General features: G+C 52.7%; 5 protein-coding genes and 1 non-coding gene across 6 annotated transcripts; 1 reads left to right on the top strand and 5 right to left on the bottom strand.

Annotated features, from left to right (window-relative positions):
• Nucleotides 1–580: 580 nt before the first annotated feature.
• BDP55DRAFT_32993 (uncharacterized protein) lies at nt 581–1,413 on the top strand. Its single transcript, XM_060566838.1, has one exon. The coding sequence runs from the start codon at nt 695–697 to the stop codon at nt 1,292–1,294; it is 600 nt and encodes a 199-aa protein (XP_060432566.1). The 5' UTR covers nt 581–694; the 3' UTR covers nt 1,295–1,413.
• Nucleotides 1,414–1,969: 556 nt separating this feature from the next.
• BDP55DRAFT_32984 (uncharacterized protein) lies at nt 1,970–4,588 on the bottom strand. The gene is made up of 2 exons (XM_060566837.1): nt 4,119–4,588; nt 1,970–4,035 (listed from the first exon to the last, which is right to left on the bottom strand). Exons 1-2 carry the CDS (start codon nt 4,430–4,432, stop codon nt 2,166–2,168), a joined length of 2,184 nt encoding a protein of 727 aa, XP_060432565.1. The 5' UTR covers nt 4,433–4,588; the 3' UTR covers nt 1,970–2,165.
• A 777-nt stretch (nt 4,589–5,365) lies between these two features.
• On the bottom strand, nt 5,366–6,462 carry BDP55DRAFT_737161 (uncharacterized protein; the record flags this gene model as incomplete). The annotated part of the gene is made up of 1 exon (XM_060580369.1): nt 5,366–6,462. A coding segment is annotated over one exon (627 nt), but the record flags the coding sequence as incomplete, so codon positions are not given.
• A 2,168-nt stretch (nt 6,463–8,630) lies between these two features.
• Nucleotides 8,631–11,566, bottom strand: BDP55DRAFT_32970 (LIM domain-containing protein). The gene is made up of 3 exons (XM_060566835.1): nt 11,136–11,566; nt 10,964–11,074; nt 8,631–10,909 (listed from the first exon to the last, which is right to left on the bottom strand). The coding sequence occupies exons 1-3, from the start codon at nt 11,248–11,250 to the stop codon at nt 9,087–9,089; spliced, it is 2,049 nt and encodes a 682-aa protein (XP_060432563.1). The 5' UTR covers nt 11,251–11,566; the 3' UTR covers nt 8,631–9,086.
• Nucleotides 11,567–17,198: 5,632 nt separating this feature from the next.
• BDP55DRAFT_t104 lies at nt 17,199–17,280 on the bottom strand. The gene has a single exon. It is a non-coding gene; the product is annotated as a tRNA-Ser (tRNA).
• A 2,844-nt stretch (nt 17,281–20,124) lies between these two features.
• Nucleotides 20,125–20,589, bottom strand: BDP55DRAFT_726230 (uncharacterized protein; the record flags this gene model as incomplete). The annotated part of the gene is made up of 1 exon (XM_060579121.1): nt 20,125–20,589. The coding sequence occupies one exon, from the start codon at nt 20,587–20,589 to the stop codon at nt 20,125–20,127; it is 465 nt and encodes a 154-aa protein (XP_060432562.1).
• Between the last annotated feature and the right edge of the window lie 564 nt (nt 20,590–21,153).

Below are 21,153 nucleotides of genomic sequence, written 5' to 3'. Positions count from 1 at the left end.
GACCAGCAGATGCAGCTGTAGCCCCAAGTACGGCATCAGGCTTTCCCTGCGATGCAATAAAGGTGGGCTTGTCGTGGCACAGAGTCTTGTTCGGTGCCGTCTCGGGTTGCGAATGGATCTGGCTGCCTCATGTTGTTCGTATTAGTGAGGCCATCGTCACGACTCAAAAGCGCATGTGCGCGGGGGATGCATTGTCGAAGTGAGAGCCTGCCTGAGGTGTCTGCGGGCCATAGGCATCAGCTGCAGGCTGTGATCGCTTCAGGTCGCTCTTTTGGGTGACGAGAAGCAAAGTGAAAGTACACTGCAGGTGAGGGAGGACGTCCTGCCCAATTGATTTGAGCTGCACGTGACTCTAAACGGTCCCCGGTCCACGCGGGGCAGGTAGGTACGGCTGGCGCGCTTCCCCCCGCCCAGATAATGGAGAAGTCGGCAGGAGCCACGCGCAATGCATGCCGTGTTCCGTCCGCCTGTAACTTCCGCAAATTGACCAGGCAGTTAGGCAGGCACGGCAGGCAAGGCAGATAAGGCAGATAGGTGGGCGAAATCAGGCAAAATCTTGCCCGTGATGGTTCGCCCTCTGCTTCTTTGATGCACCTCATCTCTGTCCTACCCTCGTTGTGAAGATCTCGAACCGCGCAGCCGCTCGCGTCTGGAACCAGCCTCCAAGATCGTTACTTTTGGCTATAGCTATCCGATGCATGCTGTGAGGCCGCCGGAGCAATCCGGACACCGAAAATGCGAAGATCCCCCCAAGAGGTTGGCATCCGCCTTGACCTTCTTGAGCGCACATTGGTATTCAAACAAAAGCAGTTCCATCATTCATCTCTCGGTCCTTCACACGCCGCGACAACGTGAAGTCTCAGATGATCAGAATACCCATCCCATTAAAATTCCAAGCACCAAGCATGCCGCCCCAAGCCGAGCCTCCCAATCTCACCAGCCTCACCATCCATCCTCTTCCCGTGCCTACCCCAGTATATTGCTCATCGAATACCTCACCCAGGACAAACAGACTTGGGACCTAAGGGATAGTTCAGAGACACGCTACCTTGCTAGAACAGGAGCCTCAAGATGCTCTTCTGTCATCATCACCCTTATACTCCTAGTGAGGCATTGCGGGATAAAATGGTCGACCAACTGGTCGGTCCAGCCAAATCATACAGATCAGCAGCGTGCCGTCTTCCATCGTCTTGGCGGGGACGAGGAGCCTTCATATATGGGAAGTTGGCAGATGCCTGGCCCTCAAGCTGATTGCTGCTGTCAATTGCATCAAGCAGGTGTCCATCGAGTCTAAATCATCAGGCTGTAGACCATACGGAAGCCTTGAATGACTGGCTTTAGGGGCCTGGACCACAAAAAGCCCCAATTGCCAGTCAAGCTCCAGCATCTACACTCATATAATTTCAACAAGTCACTCATAAAAGACCAGCAACATGACCCATGACAATTACAATTGGCAGGTTTTCCCTCATCTCCTAGGTCCCGAAGGATGAATAATCTACATATCTACGCTCATTCACTCCCGAAGACCAGTAATGTCTGTCTCCCACCTACGCACACATTCCATCTACATCCATCCTTTGTACAAGTAGAAAAGTGAAGCCGGCCGTTTAGGGAAAAGGTCTAATCGCTGTGAAAAATGCCCGAAAAAAAAGAGTAAGGTAGGGTAGGTGAGAAAGAACAGGTCTTGTCGGCGTTGGACAATGAAGAAAAAATGAAATGTGCCATGGTGTTTCTTAAGATGCACCACTGATGATGAAAACAGTGATCCCATTCCCCTGCATGTGAAGGTCGCAATGATTGGTTTGAATGAGACAACACTTCGCTCCGGGGGCAACACTGTAACTGCCTTATCTTCCTTTCTAACCTGTGGCCCACATGCGCATGGACAGAATGGGTTGGTGAAGGTCGCCGCGGTTCCCGGGGACGATCGTCTGGAGCTCGTTGATATTCATAGCCTCTCGGGCATGTAAGTGGTATTCGTAGCAGCGCCTGTTCTCCAGGACAGGTACCCTCCAAATCCCATTGAAGACTCTCATGTCCCCGTTACTTCTGCTGCCAATGCTATGCTTCATACATCGCCGCTCCTGCCAGCGAGACCATGAAACCCAGTTTGAAGCAAGTCTTGTTCGTACATCATACACCATTGTTCTACGTGAGCACGTTCAGCCATAGAAGAGCTCAAACTGGGTTGCGAAGCCGGGTTCCGTCGGCTTGACCTCCTTGATGGGGTGGAGGATCATGGGTGGCAGACACGGACGACCATGAGCTCTCTCCCAGTTCTTGCCTCCAATCTTAGTGTCGACATATCCGATCCAGTTGTTGTACAGTCTTGGTGGGGGCTCAGCGCGGTAGTACCAAGTCATACCCTGGTATCTACGCTCTCTACCCCAACCCATTGGGCTGCCCTCGCCACCGCTCTCGCCGCGAGGTCCAGGATTGAACCACTTCTCGAGGAAAGTGCCATTCCAGGGGCGGTCGAACCAAGTAGGGTGGGGCGCAAACACAGTCTTGAAGCCGTGGAGAAGGGCCACAGTTTGAGGGGTCATCTCCGACGCAATGTGGTTGCCGCGAAGATTTTCGACGTGCATAATGTCCAAGAGACGCTTGGAAACACGAGATTGGGTGACGATGGTGGTTCGGCGGGGGAGGGTCTTCGCAGGGTCGGGGAACTTTTCGTCTCTGTAGCCCCAAATGTGATCCGAGATGATCCAGCTGCTGTTGATCGGGTTGAAAATAGGGCCGACAGTGATCATATCTGCATCCTCGCCAACACCCCACTTGTACGGTTCCTTCTCAGGGTTTTCAACAGGAGGCTTGGGGCCGACGGGGTTGATAAAAGGCAGCTTGGGCGGACCCCAGACCTGGTTGCCACGGGTGCGCTGCTCAACGTCCTTGCGGAAGTCGGTATCGTAGTCTCCGTGGAAATCGGGGATGTAGTAACGCTCGTTACGCTCCCACAAACCTCTGCGGGGCTGCTTCTTGGAGAAGTCGGAGAGGCGCTTCAGGAAGTCGTAGTTGTGACCAATGATTCTGGCGTCCATCTCCCAGTTCCAAATGAAGTCGAACTCGGGGTGGTCCTGGCTGAACTTCTGCACCGATAACCATTGGGCAGAATGCACGCTCTTTTCGTTCTCGTCGGTAAGTGCCGTGTACAGGTTCCACATGGCTTGGTCATTCCACAGCTTAGTGATGCCGTGGAACTCGAGAGGCACATGCTCGTTGAGCACGTACTGGTACGTGGCCTCGTCGTTCCAGATGTCGAGAGCCTGGTCGCGAACGTGCAGCAGCAGGAATACCTGGTACTCGCCACCGGATCGGAGCGAGAGCTCGGAAATGAGGGAGCGGATGACCTGCTTGTCATTCTCGGTGTACTTCTTGCCGGTATAGGTTCGAAGAAGGACAGCAGTACGGGTGTCAGGAGTCGTCACCTTGGCGCCCTTGGACCCGCCCCTGAACTTGTTGGTGAGGCCTCGCTTCTCGTTTGCCTCTTCTTCCTCCTCGACCTCCTTGCCATACTTCTCAGCGATGTCGGGGTAGGCAGTCTTGATGTACTCGTTGGGCTTGCCCTCGTCGAAGCGGGCGGCATTTCTCTCAATGCACTTCTCCTGGAGATCGCCCCAGTTGATGTTATCCCAGTCAATGCGAAGACCGGCCTTGCTGAGTTGAGGCAAAAGACCGTAGGGTCCGAGTCTGGTCTCACGCTCGTAGCAAATGTTGCCGTCCATGTCCAGGACGTCGAAGCCACCGAAGCCCGGGTTGGGGAATTTTGCGGGATGACCCTTGAAGACTAAGAGGTCGTCGACGGACTCGCCAGTTGCACCAATGCAGGGTACATGGGGCGCGCGATGCGTCTTGTTCCATTCTTCGCCATTGTAGTCGGGGTAAGGGTTGAAGTAGACAGGTCGTTGGTTTGTGTAGGCTTCCTCCTGCGTGCCAGACTCGCGGAGGTTGGCGGCGTGCTGGGCGGTCCTGTTCTCCTTGTCCTTCAGGGAGTTGAGTGTGTTCCCGTAGATCGCATCGTTGCCGGGAAGCCTGTAAAGTTTAAAAAGTCAGTCTTTTCCTGCATGCGTGACAGGTGACGTTCCCGCAATCAGGATTGACAGGAGGGCACGTACTTCTTGGCAGCTTCATACTCCCGCGCAAACTCATCTCGCAGATCCTGCTCGTGCTTTTCTCTCTCTTGCTTTTGCCTCTCCTCGTCCTGCTTCCTCTCCTCTTCCGACTTTGGCGGTTCAGGAGGTGCGGCCTTTTCGGGAGGCGCAGAGATGCCGTCTTGGTTCCACGGGACGACGTGATAGCCGGCAGGAGCGCCCCTTGTGGCCAGGAAGTAGACGGTAACAATGGCCAGAGCGAGGAAGAGCAACGTCTTGGGGCGGGCCCTCGGGGCGATAAAGCCTCTCGATGATTGTTGTTTGAGCATGGTCAACATGGCCAGCGCGGCAGCGGCAAGCGGCGGCGGGCGGCGGTCGACTGGTGGTTATTAAAGAATCGGCAGTCCGTGGTAAAATAGGTGCTGATCGAATGGGCGATTGGGTATAGGTTACGGTTGGAATGTTTGCCGCGGCGCTATAGAGGCATGCTGCGGCGGTCGAGAAAACACACAACCAAAGGAATGACGACCCGAAGCGCTGGTCTTTCGAAATATGAAAGGAACGTGGTGAGTTCTCGCGCGCCACGCAAAACCCAATCGAGAAGAAACCTGGCTCGAACGACAACAACGCTGCAGTGTGAGCGGGACCTGTTATGGGGGCTTGGCGAGATTGGATAAGACTCGTTGATTAGAGAGTGGCACGGCTCCTATCAAAGAAGACCCAGTTGGGTTTTTTTTTGGGGGGGGGGGGGGTGTGGTGCAATGGATCGGACGGGGGGCGAGTAGCGCGGGGGTGGAAAGGGAGGAAGAGACAGAAAAGTCTAGACTGGAACACGCCTCTCCGCAAGATCAAGGTCAGATCTGAAGTGAAACGACGACAATGTCGACGAGAGTGATTGTTGCTGTTGCCGCGATTGCAGAGATTTTTTTGGCTTCGCAGCAAAGGTCAAAAAGGGGAAGAAAGGAGAAGGAGTGGGAGGCAAGTGGAAGGAGATACTACTACAACGATGTCAGCGAATGCCGGGACTCAGGCACTCAGGACTCAGGAGAGAGGATGTCGAGTCGAGCTCTGGGCAATGAACAGTGGGCAGGAAGGACGGGAAAAGGGAAGGGGCACTAACTAGGCAAGAGGCAGGAGGATCATGGAAGGGGAAGCAAGGAAGTTGGAAAAAAGAGGAAAGGGCCACCGCCAATCGAGTTGCTCCGTTGCGTAGAGACGGCAAGGGCTGGCCGCAGGGTACAGAGAGTACGAAGTACATCTCCGAGTACGATTTAAATTGGATAAGGAGGAACGATGTACGGAGTACATACAATCGGCCGCCTGCTCTCTTTCCTAAGTTCCTTCACTGCGACGAAGGAAAGCACGTTAGCCGTAAGGTAGGTAGGTACCTTGGGCTCTTTCTCTGTCTGTAAGGTACTTTGGTCCCAAATGTATCTCAACGGGGTCCCGCGAATATCTGCAGATAAACCGCGTACGTCGCCGCATGCACATTGCATTTGCAACACGCAAAAGGAGACACGCAGCAACAAGCCAGCCAACCAAGTCACAAACTGACGAACCCGCTCATCCTCCGAGTTGGATGTAGATCGCCAGTTACGTGAGAAAGTGGCCACCGTCCGCCTAATCTCTAAAAGAGGGACGCAAATGTCGCCCACCGGTCCTCCCTGAGTCCCTCCACCCATTGTTGACAAGAGGATTGGATGGGAATCAAGACCTGGCTGCTGGCTCCGGCACCCGGCAATCAATCCATCACACAAGACTCAGGTCGCGCGGGATGGGCGGGACTGTTGTGGTCACAGGTGGCATGGATGATGGATTCATGGTTGGTATGACGGACTTCTTTCTTTTCTGCCCAGACATCTCTGCCAGACTCCAGTGGGATTCGGCAAGCGATACTAACAAAAAAAGGGGAGAGCCAAGGTTGGACTGGAGCCATATCGAAGCACTTTAATCGCATTCGTCCCCATCCGCCATGCCGTGCAAATTGACACACCGTAGCGGCAGCCGGCAGCGCGACTTGTGTTTCGCCGGTTGAGCCAGCGATCAGTGGATGTCTCAATCTCAGGAGGGTGATTGCACCAGGCCACCTCATCTTTTTCCTCCATCCCGCTGATGGTGTTGCTGCTGCCGGGGCGAGACAAACGACGAGAGATTCTCCAATACAAAAAGACAAAGAAAGCCACGCGTTCAACCTCGTTGCCGAGTCATCGACCATAACTTTCGCGCCGTTGATGCTCTTTCGCGAACAAAGAGCAAAGAGAACTTCACCAAAGCCAACTTGACCAAATTTCTGGCCTATAGTTGAACGCCCTGAAAGTTGGTGTTGGCTTCTTTCCCTTCCCTGACCAATCCAAGCCGCATTCTCTTGGCCACGCTGCGAAACCAGGAACGGCACCAAAAAGTGGCACTTCCAAAACCACGCTAGTCCCGAGCTCCCCTTTCCATGACACCCCTGTCGATCCGAGTTAATCGCCTTTTCTTTCCAAAGTACCGAGACACCCAATTTCAGGCGTCAAGATACCTCATCAACTCAGCTCGCCCCTTAAACTGAAAAAGCACTTTACACGTGCCCTGCCGCTGTCGGATATCCCACGCGTATTGGCTGCTTCACCAACGGAAAAGAGAGGAAGGCCTTCCAAACGAGAAGGCGAAGGTGGCATATACGTTCGGATACCAGACCAAATGAGAGGAAGAGCGATGGGTAAGGTGATATCAAATTCCTTGAAGCAAATACGCGGGACTTGAACAGGTCCCACCATTCCCCGCTCATCCTCGACTGTGACACCGAGTCACTGACAAAGGCGCTCGACTCGGCTTGAGGTGGGAAATAGGTAGCTGAAGAAGATCTTCACGGCCCTCTGCTCGTTCAAGAAGGTGCCAATGAATGTCATTGTCTCCAGGGAGGATCACATCACACAGACATCCGCAACGGACAATGCCCTTTGCCTCACACTTTGACCTTGCATCAGCAGCAAGTCTGTGCTCTTGAAACTCAGATCGGACAACTGCACGCGATTTCGAACAGTTCCATACTTCCATTACAATCTCGCTCTGATGCCTTCCGAAACAAAACGCACGACATAATCACTTACCTACCGCAGCGCAAGGCAAGGAGGGACCAGCTGCAGTCTGCAGGCGACTTGCGCCTGTGAATGCAGGGCAAATGGTCCTATCTCGCAATCGCAAAGACATCGTTTCCATCAATAAGAGACCTCGAGAAAGAAAAGACTGACGGGGGAAAAAGAAACTTCCCAATCAAACCATCGCCAGACCTCACGTATCATGTCTAACAAATGCAGCAAGAGAAGAAATAACAACCTCCCCCTCTCTACTAACACAAGTCAAAAACATCTGGCTAATAAGCATGGGCTCATTATCTCTTCTTCCCCTTACAGTGCCAAGGTACCAGCAACTCGCGTGCCGCCGTCAGCTTCATCCAGCAGCATCTACTTCGTAGCATTCTGTCCTCTCCTGCTCGACCACGCCAACTTCCTGTTGTATCTGTCGACGCTCGACAGTCACAGAACGAGCAAGAGGCCCCCGCCATCCATCCGTCTGACGTTCCATCCACTCTTTCTATTTCCATCCAGCAATGCGCGCGCTCCACGGAACACCCGCTCGCAGTGAAACCCACCCGGGCCACTGACAACCAGACGAACCATTGACACTGTCCTCTGTATTCGTACGGACACGCCGTGCGCCAGAATGCCATCAAGCTAAGCGAGTCGGATTGTGCCCTCGAACCGTGCGAAGTATTCAGCGCACGATGCAAGCGAAGTCCTTAATCCTCGACACTAGCCACTCTTCTTGAAACAACCTCCCGGTGGAGCACGACATTTTTCCCAAAACTGAAGAGGTCCACCGAGATTTCGACATGGAAGTGCCTCCAGATTGTACATTACATAATCCTCAGGACCTGACCAATTGACTTTGGAGTTTCTGATTGAAGCCATCACGAAGATGGACTTACTACTTGCGTTGAGGTCAAAGCTAACTATCGTTTTTTTTTATATACAAATGACCTCTCCCAGGCAAGTGTGGAATGTCCCGACGGATGTATCGAACTTTCTGTGAGACGCGCCTTGTATTCGAACATTGTGTTCAACCGATTTTGCTTCTAGTGAATTGTCCACATGAGAACATGCTCTCTCTTCGAGATCCATTCATCAAATTGGCATTGAGATCTCCCTATCCCTTAACGTCTCGATCATGTACCTAAGGAGTGTTGACAAGGTTCCCAGCATCAACGCCGCCAGACGGCCGAGATTGATTGTCCCGCACTCCCTTGGGCTGTCTCTTTGTTGTAGAGACTAGGAGTCGCAGTCAATATTGTAGTTGATGACATTGCTAGAGGGGATGGAACCAGAGGTGAAGCATGCGAGATAGGTCGAGAGCTAGTTAACCAAATCTCATTCACGGAGCATTTAGCATAAGCATAAGTTGACATCACCAAGGTTTCGCTCCAGGAGCAGGAGGAAATGGTATACAGTCGATTGGACTCTGGAATATGCACAAGGAATACAACTTTAGCATATGGGGTAAGAATGTTGACTCAAGGTTGATCTTGTTTGTTTGACTTGCTACGGGTTGTGGTCTCTAAACCGGCGAGCCTCTTTCGACGGCTAGCTATGTACAAGCACTCGTGTGCACCCCGTCACCTGCAAGGTCTTCTTCCTCTGCTCCTTTGCCACGTAATTGGAATGTCTCCAATGCTGCAATGGCTTTCCTTCCTAAAGAACTTCCATAAGCTCATGCTCAAAACGAAGACAAGATAAGTGCGTCGTCCGATGCAGGTATCAACAGAGTCCACAAAGGACTGGGTATATAAAACTCTAGATGGCAAAAAAATGAAGTGTATGTAGCGGGTTGAGATGAGGTTTTTGTCGTGGTCGTGAGCGGGTCGTGGGGTATTAAAATGCATTGTAAATGATGATTCATATACGACGAAGCGAATATGTAGTCGGAAAGGATTCGTGTGGCATTCCTGGTGATTTACATCATTCCGAGTCTTGTCATGCGCTTGTTCATAGTAGGCGGCATAGGCGGGGCGAGTCCGGCCCCGGGGCCCATTCTCTGCCCGCGAGGGAGACCGATTGGTGGTCTCATGCCGGACTGTCCGTTACTGGGACGTCGGCCACCTTGTCCGGGAACACCGAGGCCACCGGGGGAGCGTCCTCGTCGCTCTTCGTTGACCATGCGAGGCGGCGGTTGCATGCGGCGCCAGGCGTCCTTTTCACAGTACGATCTGCCGTTGACTTCGAAGTAGCCGTTGGATAGCGACATTCCGCAGTCGCCGCAGCGGAAGCAACCGACGTGGTACTTGATACGTTCTTCGTCTTCCAGGTACTGACCCTCGATGCCGCGTCTGCAGGACCCACACAAGCTGCCATTGAGCTTGTGATAATGGTTACCGCAGTAAGGCTTGTCGTTGAGAACGTAAAATTCCGCTGAAGAGAAGGGCTCGAGACAGGTGGTGCAGACGAAGCAAGCCTTGTGGTAGCGTCCGGTGAGACGGCCGTCTGAGGATGAAATGCTCTTGCCGGTAATGGCATCGCCGCAAGACTTGCAGTTTCCTCGCGAGGGCCGGTTGCGGGGCGGAGACGAAACGCTGCGCTGATCGCTGGCTTGGCGACCATGTTTTTGATCGTAACGTTCCATGGGGTTACGGTCCATGGGGTTGCGACGGTCGTAGTCGGGTGTCGCAAGTGGTGATCTCGCACGGGGTCTGCCTCCTTGAACAGCTGGATCATCTCGAAGATCCACAGATGGCGGTGCGCGGCGGCTCGAGTATGGGTTCGTCAGGGGTTTCTGGGATGGTGGCGGCATACCGGGGGATTTCATCGCCTCCATGGAAGACTCGATGTCGTTCATCAAGTTGTCGAAATTGGTCACATCGGAGGGATTTCGACGTCCTCGCGGATTCGCCGGGCTAGACTGTGAGCTGCTCTGAGAACTGGCCTGACGACCATGGCTGAACATGGACGCCCCGGACGACGTAGAAGCGGAGGGAGTGTGATACGGGTTCGATGAACCAAACTCGCTCGCCAGATCCACCTGTGGCACGCCGTCCCTTCCAGCTGTTGTCGGGCGCAGAAGACTTGTTCTCGGTGGTGGTGCTCTTGAAGTGTCAGGCCCCATGGAAATCTTCCTCTCATGCTCTCCGCCGCTCGGCTGTCCTCGAAGTCTGTCAGATCGAGTGGGAGGTGCTGAAGGCGTTCTCAGAGGCGGCTCGATGGGTTCGCTAGGTCGCGGGAAAGTACCTGCGCGGCTAACGTAGGCTTCAGGTTCAATATCGTCTGGGGTTGTTCCTGGCGGTCCGAATCCTCCATAACCATTCTTTCTTGGTAGTCTTGGTGGCGCAATCCCACCAGCGTTGCTGCTTCCAGAAGACATGAAGGAGTTGCTGGATGCTGAAGTCAGTGGCCGGTCGTTTGTCATGTTTTCATCCGGGGTCAAAGAGTCCTGTTTCGATGGGGCGAATGCGTTCTTTGTTGCTCCTCGACCTCCCGCTCTCCTGCCCATCTCGAAAGGCCCTGGTGCGATCGTGTTCATACGCTGAAGAAGACTGGGCGCTTGCTTCTTTTGTTCGCCCGGGTACGTCTGTTCAGATCCGAAGTCGTCACCATCGTCGAAAGCCCCGTATCCTCCAGGTCGTCGAGATTGCTGGTTCGAGTTGTAGTCGTTTGCGATTTGCGGTTGGAAATAGTCGTCGTTTCGGCCCATAGCCTGGCTGTTTGGAGTTTTGGGTGAGATGCTAATTGAACCAGTCGATGTGCTTATAGGTGTTAATTGACCCTGTCGCGAATATGGGAGATCTATTCTTGTTAGCTAACTACGCTTGAGGAGTGAAGATGAGTTTATCGGCATACTGGCGGCACTGGTGTCTAGTGTTGGAGGTGCCATGCGTCCGTACTTGTTGTCCAACGGCGGCGGCTGATCATATGATCCTAGGCTGTCTGGACGATCTGGCGGCGCCGATGCTGTATATGGTGTGAGTTTGACTCATCCGGTAGTAGATTTGAGTGAATGTGAATAGCTTACGCTCTGCTCCTGGGCCGCCGCAGATGTGCTCGCCCATCATGGAGATTTCCACATCGAGACCGCATGACGAGCATTTGATAGCCGGCATAAAGCTCGACTCCCTTGGTAAGGCCATTGTGGCTGGTGATCCTGTTGTCCTTCTTGCAAAGACGACCAAGCTCTCCGATTTTCACTAGAGGTATATCGTCTGTACTCCCATGCGCATTTGAGGCCGCATCAAGCTGATTTCCGTAGGCGCAGTCTGCAATCCAAATGCGGATGTGGCGGAAGAATGAGGGCAGCGGACGGGGCAACGGGGGCAAGACGGCTCTTGAGTGTTTCTAGAAAACGAAAAAAAGGGCGGCAGTGACGTGAACTGACGTTGTCCCTGGAAGTTTAATGGTGGTGGGACGCACGATCGCGCCTTGTTTCCAGCTGAAGATCGGAAACTATGTGGATTTACTGTGACGGGGTGGTGGACGACTGGAACCCCCCGTTGCAGTTTGCAGGCGAACTCCCAGGCGCGGGTGTGAGCGGTGTATGGGTAAACCGTGAGCGATGGTGAGAGTGAGCGTGTGACCAAGCGGTGTCTGAAGGTCTTTCTTTTTGGAGGCGGAGCGCTTCTGCAGAGTCGCACGAGTCCCGGGATCTTGGTTGCTGTCAAGGATGCAGTGTAGGAGCGTGTTTTGGGACCAGCGCACCTGTGAAGAAACACGAGCTCCAAGTAAGTGCAAAGTCGACTCTCGAGGGTGTGAAAGACTGTGTGTGCTATTGCTGTTGTAATGGTAAGAGACGGAAGCGGGACGGGATAAGCTGGTCTGAGTATGAGTCGCTTGGGGAAGAGATGTTGCGTCTCACGTCTCGGAGTTGGGAAGAGGGTGTCGGGACATTTGGTGGATTTGGGAAGCAAAGGAGACGTCCTTGAGCGTCTCAGGGCCAGTAAAGAGAGGCGACCCCTGTTCGTGGTGTGGGTGGTCAGAGAGAAGCACAGACAGTGGCTGTCGAGCAACCCCTGGCGGCCTTGTCCGGCTCATACCAGGTTGGGCCTGGCGGTTGACGAGCATCAAGCAGGGATCTGGGGTGTTTGCATGGTGCATCTCTCTGTGCGCAAAGGATAGAGCTGGGTCCGAATGGGGAGGAGGGGCGGAGAGAACACACACACAGAGACACCTATCCGAGGACTGTAAGGTATCCGTAAGGTAGAAAGAGGTTCTATGTGATGGAGAAGTGTCGGAAAGACTGTAGTTCTACCACCTTGACTCCTTGAGTGCGACTGAGACTGAGACGAATACACAGGTGAGGTGATGTGATGTGATGTGATGTGTGCCTGGAGGAGGACATGGAGAGACGAGACGAGACGAGGAGGGGCACAGCAAACACATCATCGAGGGATTTGCGAGGATTTACAGTCCTTGCCCGTTGTTTAGGCTTTAGTCGACTGGTCCATGTCGAGGATCAATCGTGACAGTGGGATTACGCAAGGAGCAGACTTGTTCACCTGCGACAGAGGGACGGTCATAGAAGGGATATAATCATAAGGTAGAATGAGAGGAGACGGGCCAAGGGTCCAATGTCCGATGGCATGCCGCTTGCATCGGTTTTGGACTGTGATGAAGGGTTCAAGAGATGCTCCTTAGACGCAGACCAGTCTACCAGATAAATTGTCATAGATGAAGAGGTGAGGAAAGGGACCTGGGACGGCGCGGGGTGGATCAGCAAACCACGGCGTTTTTACCCTGCAGAGGCAATCATCCTTTCTCGATTCTCTCTCACCTGCATTCTACAGTTTTTGTCTTGTCCACATCGGGGAGGAGTAATCAACTCTGACTGTGGTGATTGGAACCACCTATGGAGTACTCTGTAGGGTATGGATTCCTGAAGTGACTTGTCCCCAGTGCTACCGCATTCTGAGGGAAGAAGAACAAGGCAAGACCAAGGTATGCGATGCAGGCGATGGGCAGCGATGCCACATGGGGAGGATGATGACCGCCTTCCCCAGTGTTCACTCGTTTCAGGTCCTCTTCCCAGCAATCTACAAGCAACAATGAAGGGCAGCGGCGGATGGACAAAAGGCGCTGTTCTGCCGCATGCGAGCATGCCTCATCCCTCGTCGCTCACTCAAGCTGAGGGTTGGTCGGAGAATTGTTCAAACCCTTATTCTTATGAGTGCATATATTTGTCATTAGGTAAGGTACGTATGGACGCACACCTCAGGTGAGGCCGCAATCATGGTGATACCTGCCTCGGAGTCCCCTAATTATCTAAGGTGCGGGATGCTACAGGAAACATGGCATCCATACTTGGAGCTACTATCCGCACCTAAACTAGTCGCGCAATAAGCCCACTCATCCCTCTATATCCAGTCCATATTTAGAGACTGATGCAACTCAGCATGAATATGCTTTTTCGGAATCCGGCGAAGGTATGATTTTAAATATGAATGATGCCGTCCGGGATGAAGTGGGAGCGATGTGGGAGACCCGGAACCGATGACGGTTGAACCGTTGCAAGAAAATGTAGAAGCAAATGCAGCGTTGTTGACTTGCCAGTGACGAAAAAAGAAAGGAGAAGGAAGCATTTGCGGAATTTACCAAGTTCCCGACCGGCTCGAATTGGCGACGAATACGACCTCGTCCTAATATGGTTCTATTCATCTCTGTCAAATTTTAATCAACACGAACGGCATCGCCCAAAAGAGTTCGCTGCGTTCTGGCCTTGCAATCGAACCCTCCTTTTTTTCTTTTTTTTTTCTTTTGTGAATTCTGTCGTTCCTTTCAACTATTGTAGAACCTAACGTAACGCGCCCTGTTTCCTCGACTGACCAGTCACAATTGGAGAATCATGAATGTAACCTTTTGGTTATTCTCTCGCTCTTTCTCTCATTCTGTCGCCTCACGCGGGATACACACCCGGGTCAGTTCCTTCCCGCTCCAACTTTGCTCTTCTATTTGCAGGGCAGTCACCACCTCAGTGCTGCACTTGCGCTTTCCAGGCTCGTACCTGCAGCCAGTGAATTGGAGGGCCGGGTACCTTGCAGGATAAGACGGTGGGGCCTCGTGGCCTCCACTGCCCTCCAGAAGCCTATCGTTGCTAGTGGCTTCGCTCCCCCCTGGCTAAACGGACCTTAAGAGCCAGCAATAGGTAATAATGGCCGGGCAATCCCACTCCGCTGTTATTAAGGTCCGGTCCATTCGTCTTAGTCACCACGGGCAATCACCACCACCTTGGTCTTTCCTCCTATGAATTAAGCAACAAGAGCAGGAGCAGAAGACATGGTGGATCTTTCCCGACGTGGGAGGTTTCTTGACTCCACTATGTGCCCTCGAGAGGAAGGACCTGCAAAATTTGACCGCAACTGGCACTGCTGACTGGTCTTCACTGCAACTGCAAGATGCAACCTGACTGTAAAGTGCGAACCATATCGGCCCGCAACTCTGTTGGTCATTGTCTGCGCTTTTGGCGGCTTCCATCCACCTGCCTTCGCCTCGTGCTTGGAACTTGGTGCCATTGACAAGCTCACGCTAGGAACCCTCGATCTTCGACGCTACTCCAGAGGTCCAGGGACCTGATCTCAAGCTCGCCCTCTATCATCGTCAGTTGCTTTGCGCTCGTTCATCCATCACGTCCGTCACGCTCTGTTGCCAAAACGGCGGTTCGCTGTCATGACTGTCAGTCAGGCTGTCATCACCCGCCTCTACTCAACCGCCAAGCTGTCACATATCAAACCACGGGCCTTTTGCACCGGCGAAGGCGAACGATCAAAGCCCAAATATCGTCATCAACCTTTAGCGACGTTGCTGTCGCTCGGCCTTGGACTATATCAGCCTCCTTTAATCGTCTCAGTCGTCGTGGAGACTCACAAGTCATCGCTGAACCCTCCATGCTCAGACGCGTGTCATTGGAGCCCCCAAACGTGAAAACTCTGGTTCACGTCATCTCTGCTAATAAGAGGCCCGGTGCAATCAGGCTGCGCTGTTCGATTTGCAAAGTTCCAGCACCGGATGCCCGAAGAAACACGGCGCCCACAACTAGGCATTGTGTAGCATGGAATGTGGCCGCATTGTATGGAGAGTTATCGGCATTGAGCAATCCCCGCCGAATACTGCGACAGCGACTCCAATGCCCATGCACCCGCGCCCGTTGAACCAACCGCCAAGCGGCATCCAGTGGGTGAAGTGGACACTATTCTCCGCCGCTGCTCGGTCCAGGCTCCAGAAAATGCAGAGCATTTGGACCCGGGGTTGAACGGAGCCAATATTGGTCGCCAGACGGGGTCTCGGGGGAGGGTCTGCAGCAGGTTACCGGCTTTCCCATGCACTCGCGGCTCGCCTTGCTATGCTGCTCCGTACCTTTTTTCTTCTTCAGGGAATCGCCCATCACACCGCAATTTAGCTGCAGCTCCAAGCCGCGTTGGCAGTTGCACAAGTTTGCACTAACGCTTCGGATTCTCTAACGCGCTCTGCTCACTTCCTGGCGCCCTGCTGCCCTACGCCTGAGGGCCAAACCGTACTACAGAATGTGACTTTTCCTCTCGAGCCTTGGCGATACAATGGTTCAGCGCCACAGAGCTCTTGTGCTCCAGCTGCGTAGGTAGCTCCAGATGCCGCATGGAGCTCTTCGTAGTTACGGCGGGCAGTGAACGAGACTGAAATCTCTGGTTCACCATCCAACGAACTCACTGGTCTGGACTTTCTGGTCTGACCACCCACCCAGTTCGCCCACCCCTGACCTGGTTCCACCTCGTCCCAAAAGAGGCTCCCTGTCTGCTTACTGGTTGATCATCGACCTCAGTGCTATTTCCTCTGGCCAAATTCCAGATTGTCGAGCATCGACAGCATCAAATCAAGACGCACGGGGCTGGGCAATCAAGAACGTTGCTGGTCACGGTGGAGGTTCATCTCAGTACCTTTGGGGGCCCCTCACCGTCATCTGACAGATCTTCGGCGGCAAATGAGGCCTGCCATTATCGACGGCTCCGAGTTCTGCCCCTCGTGGAGCCTTCTTAGACGCCGTGCGGGAGATGACACTGGCATTGAAATCGCACTTGGCCACTTACCAAAGGCCCGCTCTTGAACTGCTCGTCATTTGGATCGTCTCAGATCTGGTCAAGCGGGACTTACTGCGTCCAATAACTCATATTCGGCCCAATTGCTATCACACGAGATCAAAACCGCCGGTCTTGGAAGTAGGCCGCATTTTCTAATCTCAGCGGCCTCGTACCAGAGTATGAATATAGCGCCGAACGGGCGTGCTAAATACACCACCGTCGATTACCAAATCCAAGGCGCGACGCGACACGATCCGAGGCCCTTTAATCGTCACATCCTTCTAGAAATCTTGGAGAGCTCGCGTGACACTTTAGCTCGTTTCCGCAGGAACCCCCTATTGAGTGCAGCGCGCGCGGGAACATGTCGTCGGGAATGCGGCTTTCAGGTGGCCACACCGACTAATGCTGTCAGCGGCGCGGCCTGTCTATTATCACTCATCGCCAGCCTGTCTGTTGGTAGCTCGCTGATGAGGATCTCCAATCAGTCCGCCTATCGCTCAGATATCGCTTTCCCCCCCCTTTCCGCCATCAACCGAGTGTCTGCTAGAACTGAGCAGACCTTCCCAAGGAAAGGCAGGCCAACAGCAAGACGTCTGTAAAGAGAAAGTCACGCATTGAGTCCGTGGCTTGGCGTACACAGCAACGCCTCCAAACGAGATGTCGAGATGAAATCGAGTCAGCCGGCTCAAGGTCTAACTACTCCTCGCTCCGAGCGCTAACCCCTCGACTCGAGACGTCGGAACATGGACACAGCCTGATGCCGTCTCGCCTCTCCGTTCAGTCCAGAGTTACACGTTTCTGTTGAGCGGCACGCTGGCATCACCCCTGTCTATTTCCAAAACGTGCGGGACACATTTCAGATCTTCGAACCTGCGACCGTGACAGGCTGATCCTCTCTCTCGTCGTTACGTTGCAGGCCGCCCGTATACTGCACTTTGCGCGCAGTGAGTCGTTCCTAGGGCGAGAGCGTCATCGGCGTCTCACGGATGCCAAAAAGGTTGCCAAAAGCTCTTTGCGGAGCTGGTAAAAAAGATTATCGACGTTGGCCTGATTCGAACAGACGCTCCCGAAGGAACATGATTTCTAGTCATGCGCATTAGACCACTCTGCCACAACGCCGGGTCATTGGATGACAGCTCTGGAAGAAGTCCACAGTAAGGAGGGTCTCAAGCTAGGCCCTCGCTACTGGTCTCCGACCCCGCCAGACGCTCGTCACTGCGGGGCATTCAGACATACCTTCCTTCAACATGCTTCATCCGAATGACAATCAGGTGGTGTTTGAGGATGTGCTTGATCTTTGACTTTTGCTGATTTGCGTTGGTGTAAGCGATTCTTATTTTCCGACCTGCTCTAGGTTGTTATCATCGCCTTATGTTGGAAGGAGTCACGCGGTGGTAAGATATGATGGCCGGGTTTTAGACTTCCCCTACACCAAAGAAGCGGCCATCATCTAGGTATTGCCACTGCGTGGGAGTTTAAATCGACGCCGCGAAGGTTCTTCTCTGCAGTAGAGAGCGGGTTCAAGAGTTTAGGTTGTTGGTGTGTTCCCGGATATTGCTATAGTTCCGCTCCCCGATTGACTGCCCATTGTCCAAGTTGGCTGCTTTTCATGCGTTTGTTAGACTCTTGGATATTTGGTGGTCTGTTTTGGAAGTTTTCGAGAGGAAGAGTTTTTTGGAGTAAATGAATCATACTGATTAGCTTCCGGTAAGCTTGCCTGAACTTTTGGCGCTGTTCATCGCAGGCGAGCCAGTGGTTGTTGGGGACTGGCGATGAGGTGTTCGAGGACGAGGTCGAGGCGGTTCCTTGCTTTTTGTTTCCGAAACTTTGTGTTGATATCTTTGTTTGTGTAGATGACGGAGCTTGTAGGAATCTACGGTGAATCCGCCGATAGCGACGTGTAAGCATTTGGTACTGATCAGTATCCTGATCAGCCACCTTCTTTTACTCCTTTTGTAGCATGCAGAGATCAATTCTATGTAAATTGTTTCCTCTGTGGCAACTTGTTGCATACCTGACAGAGGTACGCAACAGGTGCCCTCCAGTGTCTGGACTTTTGCGCTATCGATCTGTGCGTATGTGGCTCTTTTGGGGACTTCACTTTGTGTTCTGCCAAATATCTCTGCGTGTTTTGTTCCTACCTGCGATACGATGAAAGAAACCCCCCAGCTGAATGAAGACTCCTTACGGCTCTCGGGTCCTGGCGGTGTAATGGCTATGTATATATATTGTAGCTTGAGAAAGGAGCGAGTGTGGAGTTCAGAGTCAATTAGTTGACGTCACGCCAAGTGGACAGGCGTCATGTCGTTGATGATCATCCTTCCATTGGCAATGTTTTTTCTTTTCGAAGAGACACATCTAATCGGCATGAATCATCAAGTCCAGTCTCCCATGAGAGCTGATAGTGATGTAGAAGGGCTCCTCAGCTCTTTCCAAGTATTCCGGGCCTGTGCCAGTTGATCATTCTAGCACGTACGTAGTTTTGAAAGGAGCCGAGTTGCGGGTCAATGCCTCCAGAAGCCAACTAACAGAATCATGAACCAAATCCTCGATTACAGTGCAAGTCTCTCTAGTTGCTGCAGCGGCAGACGCAGAGATATTGCCGTGGCTTCCTCGTGGGCATGGTGAGGTATCTGGACAACCTAATTATGGTACTCCATCGCCGACGGTTAGGAACAGATCGCAGAGATTCAATTCGAAGTCGATCTCGAGTTGGGCAACTGACTCGCTAGCCTTGTGTGTGTAGCGTTTTCTCTCGCCCTCGGTTAGGGGGTTCTGCGGCATGTGGTTGTTTGAAGGCTCGCACTGAGAACGACTCCTTGGTCTGCGGATGTTTTTCTCGAGCTGGCGGTTATTCGATGTGGTATATGGATCTGGTGGGTGAGACTGATCACGGAGAAGGGCGATTGAGATCTGCTCTAGGCTGGTATTCTGTACACCATCTAGGGGATCTTTGCTCTATTTGACGTCAAGCACCAGTGCCTGTACTACGGCACCCCTTATCAAGCCATGGTCAAGCTTGGGTCTGAGGTTAAGAATTTACTCTCCCTCAATGGTTTTACGATACAAACGGGGACACCTAGAATACGTTTATAGTGGCGTCGAGAAATTTCCTGCTGGGGCGATCGACAAGTAACGTAGTAACATAGATGCCCTTCGTCACGGTTTATTCAGTGTTCGTATACTGTCGATGCCTTGAGAATGTTTCCCCCCTATCTTTTTGGCCAGCGAATACCTTGATCTTTTTTTGAAGTGACTTGAGCAGGGCCAAGGATTGGTAGGCTCATATGGGGAGTTTTTTTTTTTTGAGGAATTTCCCTTGAATCTCTTTGATTGTGCTGCCAAATTTCCTGCTCTCCATTACTCGAGGCTAGCTTCGTTGTAGCCGTGATGATTCGGGCTTTCCGATGGAGATGACTGATAGCTGGCAGAGACAGTGCGTGGAAGACGTTACAAAGATGTCAACGATGATACAATCGGAATGTCGTAGAAGTTTCCCCTGTGTGTTTTCAGCAAGGTAGTCATTTGACCAAATACGACATTGTTGTTGGGTTAGGTGCTGGTCAGGACCATACAAGAGAAAGTCGGTCACTGAGTAGACCTGTTTCAGATACTTCGGATCCTTCGATAATATCTCTTGGCTTGGATCAATTCGAACCGATTACGATGTCTCGGCACCGGAGAACCGCAATATCGTCTCCATTCGCCGTGTCTGAGTAGCCAGACTGGCTGACGTTGTCTTAGTAGACGATGTGGTAGATCAAAATACTCCAGGACTACATGATGGCTTCTAGCTGGGTACATGCTTGGCTCCCTCCTCGTCTGAGAAATGATTGACCTTCACCCGCCCTTCATTACATATACTGAGAGATAAAACCTCCGTCGTCCTCGGTGAGCAAATTTGACATCTACTCATCATCGACTCTCTCCGCATCCGTCTCTCTCTCTCTCCTCGGCCTTCTTTCAGTGGGGTGGCGCATCGGGATTATTCATCCACTCTTCAAAACTCGGATATCGCGTCGGCCACGGCTTCGGCGGCGCTGGTGGTTTGTTTGCCTTCTTCTTCTTCTTGTGCGGCTTGTGTTTGTGTGGCATGAGCGGGTTATGGATTGGGTAGTGCCAGCCCGGGTCCGGATAGACTATCTTGTATGTGTGTCTGATCTTCTTCCCCTTCTTCTTCTTAGGCTTCGGTCTGGAGCGGGTCGGTTTCTTGGGGGGCTCCTCCTTGCTCCTCATCCACGGGTGCTCGTCCGTGGTGAGGTGAGGCTCTGCCATTAAGGACCCTCCGCTTCCGAGGTCGGGGACCTCGAGATCTTGTTTGAGGTGCTCTGTTTCGACGGTGTTGAGGTGGGTTGGGTTAGGGGCGACTGGGGTGGCGATGACGGAGAGGGTGGCTAGGAAGCCGGCGAGAAAGAGGGAGGTACGCATCTTGCGTGTTGACTATGTCGAGCCAGAGCTCTCAGTTGGCACGGTGGTAGTTTGTTGAACGCTTGGGGATGAAGTCATTCCGGAGTTCTCCCTTGTTGACGATGCTATGCAGACTTGTGCCGCATCAGGAGATGGCAGACTTCACAAGCCATGTTCACAGGGAGAACGCTTGATGGTTGGCTTTATGAAGCAGAAGACACGTAACCTTGCGAGTCTGTCACGCGGTGGTCTCGTAGGCAAATTAGGCCTTCACCGGTTGCACTTTTGACTTGTCGTTACGGTTGACTTTGAGGCTGAGGTAGCTCCAAGGGTTAGGTCAGAGTTAACACCCGTGTATCATTCTTTCCCGTGTCAGAAGACTCTATCTTGCAAGGTCACTCTCACCCTGGCAGATCACTCCAGTCGGGCCGTCAATGATTAGATACCTTTATAGAATCCTTTTTGGGTTGATATCATTGACAGTGTTCTTCATTTCCTATCAAAAGTATTGTGTTTAGCAAATGAGTGTAAGATACTCGGCTGCTCTCAATATTTACCTCCTCAAATAAGTCGAGGCCGTTGTGG

Source organism: Colletotrichum godetiae (genome assembly GCF_030913485.1).
Source record: "Colletotrichum godetiae strain CBS 193.32 chromosome Unknown BDP55scaffold_10, whole genome shotgun sequence".
Lineage (NCBI taxonomy): Eukaryota > Fungi > Ascomycota > Sordariomycetes > Glomerellales > Glomerellaceae > Colletotrichum > Colletotrichum godetiae.
The sequence above is the reverse complement of the archived record's forward strand: the minus strand, read 5'-3'. Positions and strand labels throughout refer to the sequence as shown.

Bases quoted from the DNA above. Each gene is read 5' to 3' on its own strand.
- BDP55DRAFT_32993 (XM_060566838.1), top strand. From the start codon at position 695: ATGCATGCTGTGAGGCCGCCGGAGCAATCCGGACACCGAAAATGCGAA.
- BDP55DRAFT_32984 (XM_060566837.1), bottom strand. From the start codon at position 4,432: ATGTTGACCATGCTCAAACAACAATCATCGAGAGGCTTTATCGCCCCG. The intron at 4,036-4,118 runs GTACGTGCCCTC...TAAACTTTACAG, and splicing joins GAGTATGAAGCTGCCAAGAA to GCTTCCCGGCAACGATGCGA.
- BDP55DRAFT_32970 (XM_060566835.1), bottom strand. From the start codon at position 11,250: ATGGCCTTACCAAGGGAGTCGAGCTTTATGCCGGCTATCAAATGCTCG. The intron at 11,075-11,135 runs GTAAGCTATTCA...CACCATATACAG, and splicing joins CGGCGGCCCAGGAGCAGAGC to CATCGGCGCCGCCAGATCGT. The intron at 10,910-10,963 runs GTATGCCGATAA...TAACAAGAATAG, and splicing joins ACTAGACACCAGTGCCGCCA to ATCTCCCATATTCGCGACAG.